The sequence below is a fragment of the Falco punctatus genome (genome assembly GCF_963210335.1).
Source record: "Falco punctatus genome assembly, chromosome: 4".
In the NCBI taxonomy this organism is placed as follows: Eukaryota; Metazoa; Chordata; class Aves; order Falconiformes; family Falconidae; genus Falco; species Falco punctatus.
The window spans coordinates 104,991,180-105,007,695 of NC_137583.1; the positions used below are offsets into that span (position 1 = coordinate 104,991,180).

The 16,516-nt window shown below is 43.4% G+C and overlaps 1 protein-coding gene and 1 long non-coding RNA gene across 4 annotated transcripts in view; both read right to left on the reverse strand.

Moving 5' to 3' along the window:
• Nucleotides 1-5,560, reverse strand: part of LOC308062878 — a 32,399-nt gene extending 26,839 nt beyond the window's left edge. Inside the window, exon 1 of the long non-coding RNA XR_013927732.1 lies at nucleotides 103-5,560. This is a non-coding gene — a long non-coding RNA (uncharacterized lncRNA). The remainder of the gene's footprint in view (nucleotides 1-102) is intronic.
• Nucleotides 5,561-14,697: 9,137 nt separating this feature from the next.
• The window catches only part of UBE2E2 (ubiquitin conjugating enzyme E2 E2), a 217,412-nt gene continuing 215,593 nt past the window's right edge, over nucleotides 14,698-16,516 (reverse strand). For all 3 annotated transcript variants that reach the window (XM_080385085.1, XM_080385084.1, XM_080385083.1), the window contains one exon: nucleotides 14,698-15,467. In XM_080385085.1, coding sequence (XP_080241211.1) covers nucleotides 15,370-15,467 — 98 coding nt within the window. In that variant the 3' untranslated portion in view covers nucleotides 14,698-15,369. The remainder of the gene's footprint in view (nucleotides 15,468-16,516) is intronic.

Here is a 16,516-nt window from a genome sequence, read left to right on the forward strand (position 1 = left end):
GAATCCAGACCCAAGTATCCCTACGGTGCCAACACATCACATTCTACAGAAGCTCGATATAATGAGCTGCAGAGTGAGATCTCATGCGACTGCACTACTTACCTGGCTGTCCGTTCAGTTCCTCATTATAGCTGATGCGATCAGTTATAGGGTGCCAAAAGGAGAAATGTGTGGCATGTATTTGTGAGTAGTCAGAAAAAGGATTGCTTTCGTTCTTGCAACGCTGCTTTCTTCCTGCTGTAGCAAGAGCCTCAAATACTCCAGGCTTCCCTGCACACCGATGCTGCACGCAGCTCTGAAGTCATGTGCATTGTTTCTGCAACACGTGGCAACACCTGGGCCTAGGGCCTGATGCAGCGTACCGAGAGCAGCAAACCGTTCCCATTGACATTTTGGGATTTTGTTTTTTAATCAGCCTCTAAATGAAGTACCTCAGATACTGCTGCTTCCTTTATTAATGTTTGCTTTGGGGACTTCATAATTATGTTTAGCAGCTTTTGTGGGCCAGCAGATTCCTAAGCAAAATGACCTGGCAGGCTGATGAGGCCATTTCCACTGCTTTTGGAGTGCTGTGTAAGGAGAGAATGACTGTTATTTGGATGGAGACCCTGGATGAAACACGACATCATGCTCCCATCCTCTTTGGCTTGCCTCAGCCACAGGGAGAAAGTACCCAGCACTATTTCATTCAGGTCTTGGCATGTTCCTTAATGGCACTTGTGGTAGTTCCAGGCACAAAAGAAGCATTTTCCCCCGGTTGTTTTTCCCATCTGTGGCCACTCATTTGCAGATCTGCCCAGATATCAATCCACACTGGCATGAGAGATAAGAGGGGACCCTGGTGCTGGGCTTCAGAGATTACAGCAGCCAGGCATGCTCCAAGGGCCAATGCAGAGCTGCAGGAGGGTGCTGTGTTTTTGAGCATCCCCCTGCACATGCAGCCCAGAAGTGCTATCACAGCTGACCTGCTCCAGGTTCTGCAGAGGACTGATGGGCACCAGCACTCAGATGCAGTTAGGGAGTGATTCCTCCTTTCTACAGCAACTGGGAATGTGAAACACACACAGCAAGGCCAGCGCCAAAAAATATTACGGATACACATTTGTAAGAGAAAACTCTGCTTCCATTGCCAGCTCTCCAGAAGACACTGTCTCCTTCCTAGCATTACCCTGCTCCAAACGGGGAGGCAATCAAAGGGCTTTTAGCAGAAACCTCTTAGCAAGAGGCACTGCTCCCACAGCCACAGGAGTGACTGGCAGATAATGGGATACAGTTCTTAAAGAGCTGCCTCCTTGGCTATAAATACATACAACATTTAAAAATGCTTCATGTGTGTATTTGTGAAATCAAGAAAAACTGCTATGCAATGCTCATATTTAGACTTACTGAGGAAAATGCTGTCATTTGGTAGAGTACTTAACTGTATCCTTACACTTGGGCTTAAGCCGCCCCTAAATTGGCTCAGGCTGCAACAAAACAACAGCTTAAACCAATTTAATTGCTGTCTGCTGCGATCCCACCCGCCTTTCCACCCCTGGTTGCACATTCCCTGTCTCCTTCCTTACGCCAGCTCTCCTGCTCGTCTAACCCCGCTCTGAGCCATGTGGGAATGCAAGCCAGACACACACCCTCGACACCCCAAACCCCCTCCTTTTCCTACCAATTTAGCGTGTTGGAATGACTCATCTCTAGGTCAGAAGTACACTAGAGCCAGTGTAAAGAAAAGGGTGGAATTGCTCAGCTGAGGCAGGGTGGGACGGTGAGGTTCAGACACGAGTTCAGCGATCTGGCAGCTCAGCACTGCAGTCCTGCTCTTTGCACTGATGAGAGCAAGGACTGGCTGCAGTGAGGAGCTGGGCAATAACCACACTCCCCTGCCTAGGCTCCAGCACCCTCGGCTGCTCCTCCTCGTAGCAGCTGTCCTACCTGGTCAATCTAAATAGAAGCCCTGTTTTAAGGTAAGGATACCAAGGATTAAGTCAGATCTTTCAGGAAGAGATGTAAGTCAATTTAAAGGAAATTCAAAGACACTGAAGTAGCCGGAACCTAATAAAAATAAAGGGAAAGGGGCAAGGGGGAAGAAAAAAGAAGCAAAGCCCTAAATCAGGAAGGCAGCTGAGAATTCTCACAGGATACCCCTCACTCAGTGTCGATTTACTAGTGTTTCGTGACATAGACAGATCTTAAATATGAAGGTAAATGCTCATCTGTAATGAAGTTTTCCGCATACGTTACATAGCACTGCCTCTTCCACACTTCATATATAGCTGTCTGTGCCTATAAATAGAAATTATGCCTCGTGCATTATCATATATTATGACCTCTGATGATGTGGTAAAGGAGAGGAAATGAGCAAAGGAAGTGGTGTGCTCCACCAGAGCATACAAACCTTGCAGGACCTTGGTAAGTCAGCTTCAGGCCCATCAGTGCTTGTGAAGTAATCCAAAAACATGTGAAAAATCAAAATGATGATCGGAGAGACAGTAAATCGATGGGTTTGTTGCATAACAGAACAAAAGACCAAATAATCTTGTGGAGAGGCTAAAAAAAATCCTTGCATGCTCAAAACCAGAGTATTGCACAATGTGGCATGGCAAAAGCAGGGAGAAGCAGAATAAACAGGCCAGAGCGGGTCTGCTGGGCAGTGCTGGAAGATGACAGCCGGGGGATTCCTGAATCGCTGAGGCCAAAGCCAGAGTTGAGCCCCTACTGCAAGAGATGGGAGGCTGGGGCTAGACCTGCTGATTGCTTTCTTTTTTCAGACTGTATCACCTTTGCATTGTTGTTTTTGTTTTTCTTTAAAAAAGAATAAAATTATTCTTTATTATCACACATTTTATGAACATAACTTCATGACTTGTTCTCTTCAGTTTTTTCTTGTTTGGTATTTCAGCCTGACCACTGTGCCTACGGGGCTAATGAGCTGTGACTGGCAACACAATTAAAGATGGATTCGATGGCATCCTAGCAGACAAGCGTTTTAATTAAACTCAAAGAAAATTGTTGTTTGGCATAGAGTAAGCCAGGAGCCCACAGTGAATAGAAGAAGTAAGCCTTTTGATAGGAAAAGTCAGTGCCATGTCTAAGGGATGGGGAAAGTGAGGTTTAATTCTTGGCTGTAGTAGATTTCCACCGGAGCCCACTACTTTGGGCCAAGAGCAGGTTTTGACTTGCCTTTCGGAATGTGTGGACAGTTCAGTCTCAGGTTCCCAGGAACTTCCTCACTATTTTCACTAGGGAGGGCTGAGCAGAGCCCGAAGGAGGCCCGCACCGCTTAGCACCAGGACTGCTTCCTAGTTCTCTCCACAACTTCATTTAATAGTAAAACTCAGAGGTCAGTCCTGAAAAGGCCAAGCTATACCTGAGCTAGCTAGGGTTACACCGAAACCCACAAAATTTATAAAAAACAGTTCCCTCTCTCACCCTGTTAAGACTCAAACAAATAGCAAAACTTGCTTTGACTTTACCAAGAGTAAAATCAAAGTCTGCTTCCTTTATCAACTTCAGTTAATTCTCATCAGCTTTGAAAGTAGTATAGTTTTGAGCAATGCCTGATTCATTGTGGAAGCAGCATATGGAGAGAAAGAATGGTAATGAATCAGTTCCTCCACGACAGAAATATCACATATAGGCGTTTCAAGACTGGGTAGGCAGCATCCCCTATTGAAGTTGTGCAAAACTTTTCATTTTAATACTGTATCATCACTTGCTTCACTTTGTCAGCTTTTACTGCTTGGTCTGAAAGCTCTCACTGGATGCCACAAGCTCATCAAGAAGATGCATTTGCTGGTTTTATGCAAAGCATTTAATTTTATTTTTGCCTTGTCAGAAAAAAAGAAAAAAAAATGGAGAAAAAAAAAAGGAAAAAGAACAAAAAGAAAAGAATATCTTTAACACCAACAATGTATGTAAGTCCACAGCTGTGATGGTACACTTTATTTTCAAAGTCCAATAAAACAATCAAATATGTCTATATGAAAAAGAGGAGAAAACTAAAGTTGTTACACAACTGGCGGAGTACCCCATCCGTTAAGGAGCTCACCATAAGTGAGTGAAAAATGTTGAGGCAGAGGATCATTTACACAAGAACTGAAGTTGATTCAAGGCCACCATTATCTCCGATGGTCACCTCTCTTTTAATTCAGATTTAAAAGCTATGATGCTTTACAGGTCTCTCACACTTTCTGGGGGTGTCCTTTAAGATGCACATAGGTCCCTCCCATTCATCTTCAGCTTTCACCTAAAGCAGAAAATACATCCTACGGTTTTAGCAACAGTCATCCAAGAACCGATGCAGCTCCTCAGGCTTCGGTTGCTGGAACAGAACAGCTTTTCCGTTTTGCAGAAAGGCTCATAAACCAAAAATATTCATGAGGTCAGAAGTGTTGGTACCCACCGCCAGTCACCTCCCAGCCAAGCCGGTGGGGGAAGCCAAAGCTGGGGCAGACCTGGCTGCCCCTCCTGCAGCCACCTGGCAACAGGAAGGCATCGCCCCACAGCTGGGCAGCTGCAGCATCTCCCAACGGCAAAGGGCACCCCTCCTTGGGCACAGTCCCTTCCAAGGTGGCTGGAGGCATGCAAGTCCGCAACCTCTGGTGACACTGTCGCCTAAATAGACATCAAGAACACACGGTTTTAATTGGAGCCAGCTCGGGAAGGACAAGCACACATCTAAGCTCAGAGAGCCGGTCTGAAGAGACTAAAAAAAAACCCCAAACCACCAAACCCCAGCTTCTTATAGCCAAATGTCAATAAATAGAAAGGGAATCATGCCACTGGGCAGTACTCCTTAACCTCAAGTAAAAAGTCCTACTTACCCTGGCTCTAAAAGCTGCTCCAGCACCCGACTTTTTTGGTAGTGTCCTATGCCTGACCTGGTCAGCACATGATGCCTTCACGCCCTACGCGGTCCGGCTCCAGTTCCCACCCGGGGGGCTGCTTGTGGTGGCCGCCCGTGGTGGCCATCGGCCCTGGAGGACAGGCCACAGAAAATCGCTGCAGCTCCTTCCTCCGCTGCCAGGCTGCTTGCCCCTGGCAGAGCAGAGAGCTGCTCAGGGCACCAGAGCCAGGCTGAACACAACACCCAGTAAATCAAAACCTCTCTTTGCTTATGCTGCTAATGACACCTCAGATTACTAGCACTTAATTGAATTTACTTTTCAGTATGGTTTTTACATTTTGTTTTCCTATCGGCTGAGACAATAAAAAATCAATTCCTGTAGGGCAATTTCATTTAGGTTTATACGGTGTTTTATATTCAGATTTTCAGTGCTGCAACATTTGAGTGGCAAATCCATGGAGGACTATTTTTTAAGTACTTCTATGAAATTAAAGCAGACCCATACTGAGGGTAGGCACTTTAACAAGCAAAATACTTGAAAAACAAATAAGTATGAAGAAAAAACAATATCCTGGAGAAAATTTATTTGGCCAACTGAAGCAGATTCATTAGAGAGACCTCATATACTTTCCAGAATTAAAGTTACATGTCTAAATATTTGGAGAATTGGTGACATAGATAAATAGCTTTTTTTCTTTTCTTTTCCCCGCCGCACCCCCCTCCACCCCCACCCCCCCTTGTGAGGTTTATATTAGATTTGATACAAAATACAATATATTGATATAAAATACAAAAAATGTTGAAATCTTCCCCAAGGGGAAAACTACCTACCATATAAAAGGTCTTACTTCTGAAAAAAGTTTTCATGTGCTCAGCTTTGTGGATCAAGGACAGTTGTGCAGATCTACAAACCGTATATAACTCACAATCCATGAATTTAATGATGGGACAGGTTGGTTGAGACCGTGTGGGTCTTGTGGACTGTCCCTGCTGCTCAGGCAGGGTGGACCAGCGTGAGAGCTGCTGCAGGGAGTAAGGGAAGACATCTCAACCACGAGCTAGCACCTTACCACTTCCCTGAAGAATTATTAACTTTAATATATTTTACCTTTCCCAAAGGATTTAGGAAAGATCTGGAAGTGATTTTTTTTCTCCTTGCTGATGGGCTTTGCTGGGAGCAGCAATGCTTATTTGGAGCAACAGGCCTTTAAAGGGTAAGTATTTAGTGTTAAGGAGTTCAGCACAGGGGGTGATTTTACTTGAGCAGCTTTAAATATTTCTAATAGTTTTAATAATTCTAATTAGGTTTTGTAATAACATGTATCAATTAGTTGTCCATAGGCAAGTATCATTTTAATTTCTCCCCCGCCACCCACTGGAACAAGGCAAGTCCATACATTTCAGGGCTATGTACTATGTGTCTGCTGGAAGTGGACCATTCCTGTTTTGCCGAGATGTGTGCAACACTAGACAGGGAAAAGGAGCTCTGTACTTTGGGATATTAATTTATGACTGGAAGGTGACATTTTGGTCCTTAATTCACCCATTTGGACAACTTTACTTCTGCTAGATCTACAGAAGGCTCCCATTGACATTTCCCCCTTCTTTTTATGAAGTGCCTCAACATCAGTTCCTGATAGTGTTATTTTCTTTACCTTTCTTTACCTTACTTTACCTTCTGCAGTACTGGAACAACCCTCATGGGTGGCACTGTGGGCACTTGTGCTTCCACCCACACTGCATTGCTGGGGGCAGTTGAAGGTTGAATGAAAGCCTTTTTGGTCCTGGAGGTGCCACTGCATGTCCAAAACAGGCATGTGTATATGTATATAAAATATACATCAATACACATATATCACATACATATCTATATATATCTGTGTTCAAAGCCAGGCTGGATGGGGCTTTGAGCAACCTGGTCTAGTGGAAGGTGTCCCTGTCCACGGCAGGGGGGTTGGAACTAGGTGATCTGTAAGGTCCCTTCCAACCCAAACCATTCTATGATTCTATGATACATTTATACTTTCAGGTGGGCTGGGGAAGGACCAGACTGGCACCTGATTTAAAGCTGGGTCTCACAATTTTGAGTTTTTTCTTCTTGGTACCTCTGCCCTGACCCTCTGTACTGCCTTATTCTGTCCCCATGTTGCTCTGGGTACATGTCCTGGAAGCAGCAGAGGGATGAAGAAACACCGGGGCTAAGGGTCACAGGGCTGTGGCCAGCAGCTGTCCCCTCCCCTGCCACCCTGAGCCTGGCTTAAAATAATATAGGAGAAGGATTTATGAATAGGAACATACGCAGTGTTACCCTTCAAAATACATTCATAGGCTTGATATAACCCAAGAAAAGGCAGCGTACATCTTCCGCGAGTAAGGTCCAGCCACCCAGGTAGGTGTTGTGTTGCCTCAGCTCTGCATGCATTTGGCAGGCTCTGAAGGGGAGAAATTTCCTGCTTCTCAATATTTTTTGTGCCACTGATTACATCTTTCCCCACTTCTCAAAAAAAAACTAAAAAAAAAAAATCACTTCTAGATCCACACACAGGCTCCTAGGCTCAGCCCACTGGGCTCCTGGGGGCATGGCAGGGGGTAGGCAGAGTGGGTGGGAAGAGAGGAAAGGATGCATGCACAGAGATGGTGCACACCATGGTGGGTTTTTTTAAACGACAAAAAAACGCTTTGCACCAAAAAGACCCACGATAAGTTTCCTAGAACTGCATCTCAAGGCCTGTGCCTGCTGGAGCTGTGCCGTGAGCATTAAGCGGTGCTGCTGGGCAGAGGGGTGATAGTCCTGTCTGTTGTACAGGAGGGCACCAGCTGCTGGCAGCTTTGGCTCTACATGTGGCTTCTGAATCCTGGAAAAGTCCTTTTGGTCCTGAGTTAGGTTGAATTTGAACATGCCAGAGGCACAGAGGCACAGTGGCACTAAGCAGCAGGGGGGCTGAATGCAAGCAGGGGAGGAGGGATGATCCCTCCAGCCCCTAGGAACAGGGGTTTCTGCAGGGGAGACAAGCTGAGGGCTCTGTCCATACTGAGCTGCAAACGGGATTTAAAGCAGGTGCTGGGTGCCTCAGCTGCAGAGGGGGAATGGTATCACCTGGCCAGGCCCAGCCCCGTCTCCTCCTCTCCCCTCGTTTTGCATCATTGCAGCATCAGGGGAACCCTGCCAAATTTTGCTGGGCAGGTGCAGGCTGAAAGGCATCTTAGTGGGATTAGGAGGAGAAGAGGGAAGCCCCCTTTTTAGGGGGTTGCCCTCGTGGGACCAGGAATGAGTAAGAAGGCACAACTTGCTTGGCTTTGCCGTTCCATGCGCTGACTTCTCTGGGGTTATCTGTTCCCATGCGCAACCAGGAGCCGTGTACCCAGCGAGACCCACGCGAAGCTGTTGGACCTGGATGGGGTAAGCAGTATGTTTGCTCAAACGGTTCAGCACCCTGCAGCAGAGCCTGTTTTGACCTAAGTGGGATGCTGCAACGTCCATTGCTGGAGGAAACTTGTCGTGCGTTGTGTGCAGGAGCTTTTTCTGCAATTACTTTTCTTCTCATTTCTTCTTGTGTCCCTTGTCCTTCTGCCTTCAGAGTTTCAGTGTCACTCTGAAAACTTGAGAGAGTTATTAATGTCTAACAGCTCCAGATGGCACATTAGCAGGGCTCAAGTGACTGTTGTCATGTTTTGTTTGCAGACTTTGCTTGATCGTTTATACAGATGGGAAGAAAAAAGTTAGAAATGGGATTATGTTTTTTAAGACAAGTAAGCCCACACAGGACTACGCTGCACAAGTAATGGAGTCCTCTTCCACTAGAAAACTATTGATTAAAGTTATTCAAATCTGTATTTATTTTAAATAGATAAAATGGCAAATATACACAGTAATGAAATACAGTATTTCATGATGTATATTATGAAATAGAAGAGAATGAGATTATTTCTTTAAGCCTATCAATTATTAATTCATCATAAAAATGTAGGTATATAAATAATTCCACAACCCTTTCTGATTAGATTACCTTGATATGACAGAGCACGTTTTGATTATTCTTTGATGCTTTGCCATAAGGATTTAAATTCTAAATAGATTTCAGGAAGATGTTCTTTTAAAACCGCAGCAAGCGGTATTAGGCAGACAATACATAATGAAGCAGAACAGGAAACAGAAGAGACCTTTTAATTAACACAGTTATTTTCCTGTGCAAAAGATGAAGAAGTTCCCACTGCAAACAGATTTTTTGGACAGTTTTATTGTATTTATTAGATGTGTAACAATCGGGGCATTTAATGCAAACTGTTTTGCTGCTACTAACAATACTCTTCCTAGAAGACCAAGGAAGAGTGCTGCTGTGAACTTTGAGACCAGGGGATCTGCAGAGAGTATTTGTGCATTAGTGTAAGCACTGAGTACCAGGAGTATTACCTGCCTTTCATGTAAAGGAGAATAAAGCGGGTTTTCATCCCTCTTTTTCAAAGATGGCAGTAATCTCAGGTGCTGGGATGAGCTTTCCCTTACTCGGTGACATGTTGGCGCACCGTGGTGAGACAGACAGCCATGGGCTGCGAGGAGCCCAGGGCAGAGGTGACTTTGGTGTGTTGGTGGGCTTAGCAAGGCGTCTGGGTCCCTGAAGCCTGAGTGAAGAAGCAGATTTAGGAACTAAAGAGCAGGAATGAAGGTTGCATGTGGTCCAAAGGAAGAAGGAAGCAGGGTTATTGCAGCTCCTTGGTGTTGAGGAGCAATTGCTAGGGAAAGGCTCTTACAATTGAGAGGTATCCAAGAAATGTAAATGGGAAGTTTGAAGATGGGTAAGAGCACAGTTAAGCTTTGCTATGAGCAAGGTATTTCCACAGTGCAATGGGCAAAAGCACTTTCTTTGCTGCGTTTATGACAAGTGGAGAAAGGAGCAGGGCTGTATTGAAATCTGTGTGGTAGGAGCTCCATTCATGTGAAGAGAGTCCATTCAGGGCCTTACAAAGGGTATGAGTCAACTGCAAAGAAAGGGGGCATTTCACAGAGACTGAAGTGTGACCCTTTGTTTTTCCTGACCCCAAGGTCCTCGGCAACACAAAAGGGGACCCAAGCACCGATTCTGCAGCAACAAATGCCTGTTGTGGGTGAGTGTATTTGAGGAGCGGTGACAATAAGGAATGACCCAAGGTGCTTGTTTCTAGCCCTTGTTTCCCAAGGGACTGCCAAGGGGGGAGTCCTGCCTGCAGCCCGGCAGAGATGGAGGAGATAGATGGGGGTGCTGGGAAGCTCTTCCTAGTGGAAGCATTTCCCTAGAAAACCGCTCCTGAAACATGTGATCTGACCATCCACTTTTTACTATTGGGACACTTGGACAGCTTTTTTTTTTGATTCAGTTCTGCAAAAGCCATAGAACTAAATACAGGTTTTATTTAACTGTTAGGTGATGTGGGATTTTACTAATTTAGGATGGGCAAGGGATTAGATGGCTTAGTAGCCTTGTCTTTGTTTCAGTCTTCCATTAGCCTGTGACTACTTTCTTTCACAATCAAAATCGACATGAAAGGGATGTTTTGCTTTGCCCTTTTCATTATCCTGAAGTGCTGCAGGTCCCTATTAAAAGTTCCTGATGGAATTAAGGTGCAGAATGATGGATTTAAAGGTATCGTAAAAGTCTTCCTGTAAATAGTAATGCCCAAATATACTCCAGTTGTGACCCGACAGAGGCTGCTGGAGACGTCCCAAGCAGCCGTGCATTGGCTCTGCAGACTGAGCCGAGGAAATGCATTTGCATATGGATGTCATGCTAAGGAGGCAGGCCAGCCCGGATTTCATTACTGCTAATGACGTGTGTGGGAGAAGTGATTTAGTTTATAGCCAGTGCCAGGCGTGGCACAATAAGGAATTACTTAATTCATACAAAGCTCTTTGTTGCTTCTAAGTCCTAAAACCCAGGGGATTTCAAGCAGCTCCAGGAGGCCCAGTGTTACGTGACGTGGTCTCATTAGCACCGGGGGAAGAACAGAGCTGCGACCGAGGTGAGGGAAGTGGGGAGAAGGAAGCTTCAGGATTTAGTATTGATGTAGTGGAGGAAAGTATAGAAGGAGGAGAGAAGAAAAAAGCCAGAGGATGGAAAACCATCAGGCAGAGTTGGCTCTGCAGGAGCTAGGGCTGCCGAGGCTGGACAGTCAGCCTTTTTATTCTGAGTCCTTCCCTTAGTCTGCCCAACTCAAAATGAATGCAAGTGCACTGGGCCTGGGGAAAGGTGTCCAGCTTCAGAGACACAAGGAATTCCTGAGAATTGGAAAGGAGAAAAGGGACCCCAGGATAACGCTGGGGTTGCAGTAACTGGGAGTTGCTGCACTGTCTGAATCATTGCGTGGCATCTTCATACTCCAGCAAAGCTCCTCTGCTCTTCTTGCTGCAGTAGGCACTGCCTCAGGCACGGGGGAGCAGACTCTGGGCATGCACTTGGGGGACAAAGGGCTTGCTTTGTATGCTTGGGCAACTTCAGGAACAGCTATTTGAACTGGGATCAGTGTCTTGGGTGGTCTCTCAGCTGCGAGTAATGAATTGGTCAAGTAGAAGCAAGCAGGCAGAGAGAAGGAAAGGGTGAATGAGGAGGAGTAGTAAGTCACAGGGATCAGTGCCGGAGATAAGACAGCCAACAAGAGGGAGAGGGAACGTTGGGCTAGGACATTAAAGGTTGAAAAGGCATTGGACAGGGGCCCAGTTTGGGGGTTTAGGGAGTCCGACACCTCTGGTGGTTTATACTTGCACGGCATCATTGCACAGGGTAGTGGGGAAGAAGGGCTGTGGAGTGCTGCTGCTGGTTGTTTGGGCATGGGATGTGACTGTGTACCCATCTGCAGCTCACAATATGAAAACCTGAAGAAAGATCTTTCAAGAGGAATCATTCCTGCCTTGTTGATGGCACAGCAGCTGGTTTTAATGGATTTTAACTGCTGCAATCACCCAAATGTGATTCAGTGATTCACCCAATCACCCACAATGCATGCAATCAAAAGTGTTATGGCCCTGCTCACTCCTGGAGGAGTTTGGAAATACAGGATGGTTTTGGGTACCTTAATTTAAGCTATGTTGTTCTGTAGCTTTCTGGAGAGGGAAATCAGCTGGTCTGTTGGACAAGGAGACATGGAGGCCACTTCAGTAATTTGGGAATGGTACAGTTTGGAGAGTTCCCAGATTTCTGATTCATCTGAGCTGAACTCAAAGGGTGTAGGACAGTGACATTTAGCTATGGTTACTGGAAATTAAGTATTGTTTACTTGATATTGCAATTGAATTCAGAAGAGCCACAAGATTTCTTTAAAGAACAAAACAGCCTTAGCATTTGTGTGTCCCTGAGAAAATACTGAGACTTGCTGAAGTGATGGCCTTTATGTGCTGTTTTAGGACAAGGGTATGCTATTGAACGTTTTACTATGTGTGAGTCATTTGCATGATCTTCATACCCGGCTGTAGGAGGGCAGCATGTGGACTTCACCATCTAGAAGAAGTTAGAAAGATGATTTGTCATAAAAGAGGAAGCAGGAATTGGCTGAATTTGCAGAGGATCTGAAGAGTGAAGGTGAGACAGAATAATGTGCAGTATTTTCTAGATGTAGGGAAAAACAAAAGGAGAACAAGAGACTATGCCAATATGTCATCATCCAGTGGGGCTCTGCTGGAAGATCGAATTCTGTTTGGGATGGCTCATTTTTCCTTGGCGACAACAACAGGTTTCACGTAATGCTTCGCATTTCTCAGGTTTAGCAGATGAAGGAAAAGAATTATTTGGGAAGCAAATAAAGACAATTTGAAAATAGAGGAGTGTGTTGTGGGTGTGTTGTGTGGTGGTTTTATTTTTTTTTTTTTATGGCCATACATGCAAACATTTAGCTCCTGAAAATGCCAGAAGATTCTGCATTTGCTTTAATCAACGTGGGTTGGTAGTTTCTGATTATTTCTTTGAGATCCCCATGTTTCTTAAGGCAGTAGTTGTGTATTATCTAAGACAAAGCAAGTGTTCAGCTTCACATAGAGGGCAACTTACCTGCAAATTCAAACTGCACAGCTTTTGATTGGTAGAAAAGGCAAGTGAGGGCTGATGAGCTGAGGACAGACATTTATTAAGAATTTAATGATTCCTCCTCCAAGGCATCTCAGCTGTCTTTCAGTTATGTTTTCATTAGAGGTACCATAGGCTCTTGTGTTTATAACTTCTTTATATTTTAGGAAAAAAAAATAGTAGGAATTCAGAAGTTCTTTTTCAAGGAGGTTTAAATTGTACCTGGGAAATTATTACAATATGTTCAGCTGAGTGTAAATAAAGGCTGAAGAGTGGCAGACACTTAAAAATAATTCATAAGAAATCTTACATTGCCCGTTGATTGCTGTCTCGGGGGACACAGGTCTTTTCTGGCAGGAATTTCTTCGGCAGATGGGATAAGAGAAGTAATGCAGTTACTGTGCTGGGCAAGATGCAGTTCTTCTTTTTAATCCTTTTACGCCTTTGTTGTATTTTTAGAGCACAAAGGTTCCCTTCAGATGTGGAGGTACTTTGTGGCAAGTTGTATAGTGGAAGCAACTTCCTAGGGAAGCACATATAGCAGTTGTCCTGAGAAGGTGTTCTGGCTCGGAGAAGTCTGGTTTTTAAGTTTTGGTTTGTTTCTGAACTTTTATTGTTCTTTCATGTCTGTATTTAGGATCTGTTGGCCCCAAAATGTTGTATGGCTGGGCTTGTAAACAGTTGGCTTCTGCAGACACCAGAAGACTTTCTGTTTGCTTTAATCAAAAGAGACTGATTATTTCCTTGAGATCCCTGTGGTTCTTGGGGTGGTAGTTATATACCGACTACAACAAAGTCAATGTTCGGCTTCTCTTCACACAGAGGACAACTTGCCAGTAGATTCAAGCTGTATGTCTGCGGTTTTTAGCAAATGGCTGAGAGGAAAAAAAAACCCAAAAAACAAAAAAAACCCAAACAAACAAACAAAAAACCAAAACAGCCTGGAAATGCTGAGCAGCACGGTGGTTGGTGTAGAGACCCTAGGGTTTCACCTTGACTGCTTTAGTTTTCAGAATGGCTGGATTGAGTTGGAGTGTAGTGGGATTGGGTCTCCCTGAATGTTTATACTGTCCCTGTTGTAATGTATCTTCTTTAAGATAAGATCCTCTTTAAACATAAGAGGCAAGGAGAGAGGGGAGAGGGCAGACAAGCACTGTATATAGCATCTGTAATGCTTAATTATATGAGACAGGGATTTTCCAATATGACTTGCAACACAAAGAACACTTAGATATCACCATCGCAGTATGTATTTTCTAAATTGCAACACCCACACATTTCCTTAGCCAAGTAGAAGGTTTTTTCTATGGCTGCATATCTAAAATTAGCCCGAAGGTCAAATCTGAATAGAAATACCCTTGCCATTGAACGTGCTGGGAATGATTGGTGCAATGGGCTCAATTTTCCCATTGAAAACCTTCATTTATTTTTTTAAAATAACAGTTGCTTTTACAATTAAAGAGCATGGAGAAAAGTAAAATGAGGCCTGCTGTATAAAATCATCATCAATATTCTGCTTTCATTGCAAGGCTATTTTTATAGCCAACTATTTTAAATGTAACAAGATGAATACAGTAAAGCCATAGTATGAAAGATGCAGCAAGAGGTTTCTGAATAGCTAGGCTGAGCACCGACATGTGAAAGAAAGGCTTTAAAATTTGGAAGATGTTTGTATATGAAAGATACGCAGAATGAAGAATTCTAAGAAATGCATTGTAGAGAAGAAATGAACAGTTTAGATCCAAAAATAGTTGCTTAACCTGCAGTTGTATTATTTGAGGACTATGCAGCCTATACTGCACAAACGCAAAAGCACCATCTTGCAAGAAGTGCATTTATCAGCCACAGTGTTTTATTGAGTGCTTTAATAATACAAGTGTACATCAACTGATCCACAGTCAAAAGTGGCAGGTCCCTAAGAAATTTACAAGCACTTTTTTTTTTTTTAAGTAAATCAAAATACATATTAATTTGTTCAACGCAATAGCCTTTTGTGTGGGAAACAGAAGGCTAGTGATAAACACAGTCTTAGTAATGCACAGTGATTCTTGATTTTAAGCTTTTATACAAAACTTGTTCCCAGTAGCATGCACCCACTATTAAAGACTTCAGTACAAAAAAATAACCCTAAACACTACATTTAAGTAGAAACGAGATATAATTCTGAATTTATTTTCCCCAAAACCACATGAAAAAAAAAAACCAAACCAAAAACCCCACACATTAATACAAAGCTTTGTGACAAAGCTCTATACTATTACAGATCCAACATTCTTTGCACTGATAACCAAAATTCCCTGTCTACATTTGAGGGAAACAACTTTCAAGTTAACAGAACAAAAAACCCCGAAACAAATAAAAATAAAACAAAAAAAGAAAGTAAGGACAACCTTTTGTCACAAAATGGTTCAAAATTTAATAAAAAATAAGAATGAAGGGAAGGGCTATTGATGCACTTAGTGAATGTGCTTGCACAGGTCCAGCAAATCCTAGAGTAGGTTCCTATGTGGCATATCGCTTGGTCCACTGTCTGGCCATTCTGTCGTGCTCTGCTCTGTTAGTCATATACTGAGTGGCAATACTTCCAACCAGGGGGTCAGCTGAAAAGGAAACACAAACCATGAAACACTCATCAGCCTTGGAAGGATGAAAAAGCTATTCTTAGATCCACATTCATCCAGTTCTCTTAGGTTGAACCGTAACATACTAGTCCCACGTTGAAAGTACGCATGCATACATGAAGAAAGGAAGAAGAAGATGGGGAGGAGTTGGCTGGCAATTAGCTATGTATTTCTGGTAAACATATAACTAAAACCATTTTCTAAAATTTTGCCTCAAAACCAGATGTTCCAATAATTCTATTTTGAGCTAGAAGTCACTTTCAGGTGATGAGAATAAACACGCTACATCATTTATTCTTGCTGTTAGACTCCCACAAATATCCACAAACTGTCACTTAAAAACAGGATGGCTCTAATTCTATCTTCAGGTTAATTTTTTTTTTTTTTTTAGTACTTCTAGTTTTAAAGCATAAAGATAAGGAATTAGGGCAATAACTTCTATTTTCAAAGCGACAAAAATGAATTCCAAACTTTGGGAATTGGTATTTAGTTTATGGTATCTTTCTGAGCGTTTATATGGCAGATGCTGCATGATTTGGTCTGGATCTACAAATTACTTCACAAATAATTAATCAAACTTCACCAATAATTAATCAAAACCAATCAGACCTCTAAGAAAAGCAAACGGGGACAAGATTTCCCCAGAAGCGACTGTATGTAATATTTCAGACATTTTTTTCTTCTCAATTTAAAGCAGACAAAACTGTATAGATATTATCCCTTTTTTGGAGGAACCCATACTCTTGGTATTTCTGCTGCAACAATGAGTTTCTTGAGACTGTACCATGCAAGGTCAGAAGCACTGATACCATGTTTTTTCCTGACTTAGGACAGATGAATGTGACTTCTTCTGAAAGCCAGTTAATAATCAGCTTTGTAGTTGACTGAAGATGGTGCCATTGAACAATATGAATCTTGGCTTCCCCAGTACAGACGTAATCTGAGCGTAGTGTTTACATTATGAAACCACTGAAATGCCTGTGACTAGATGTCAGACCTTCTGCAAAGCAGTGTATATCTGGGCTTTT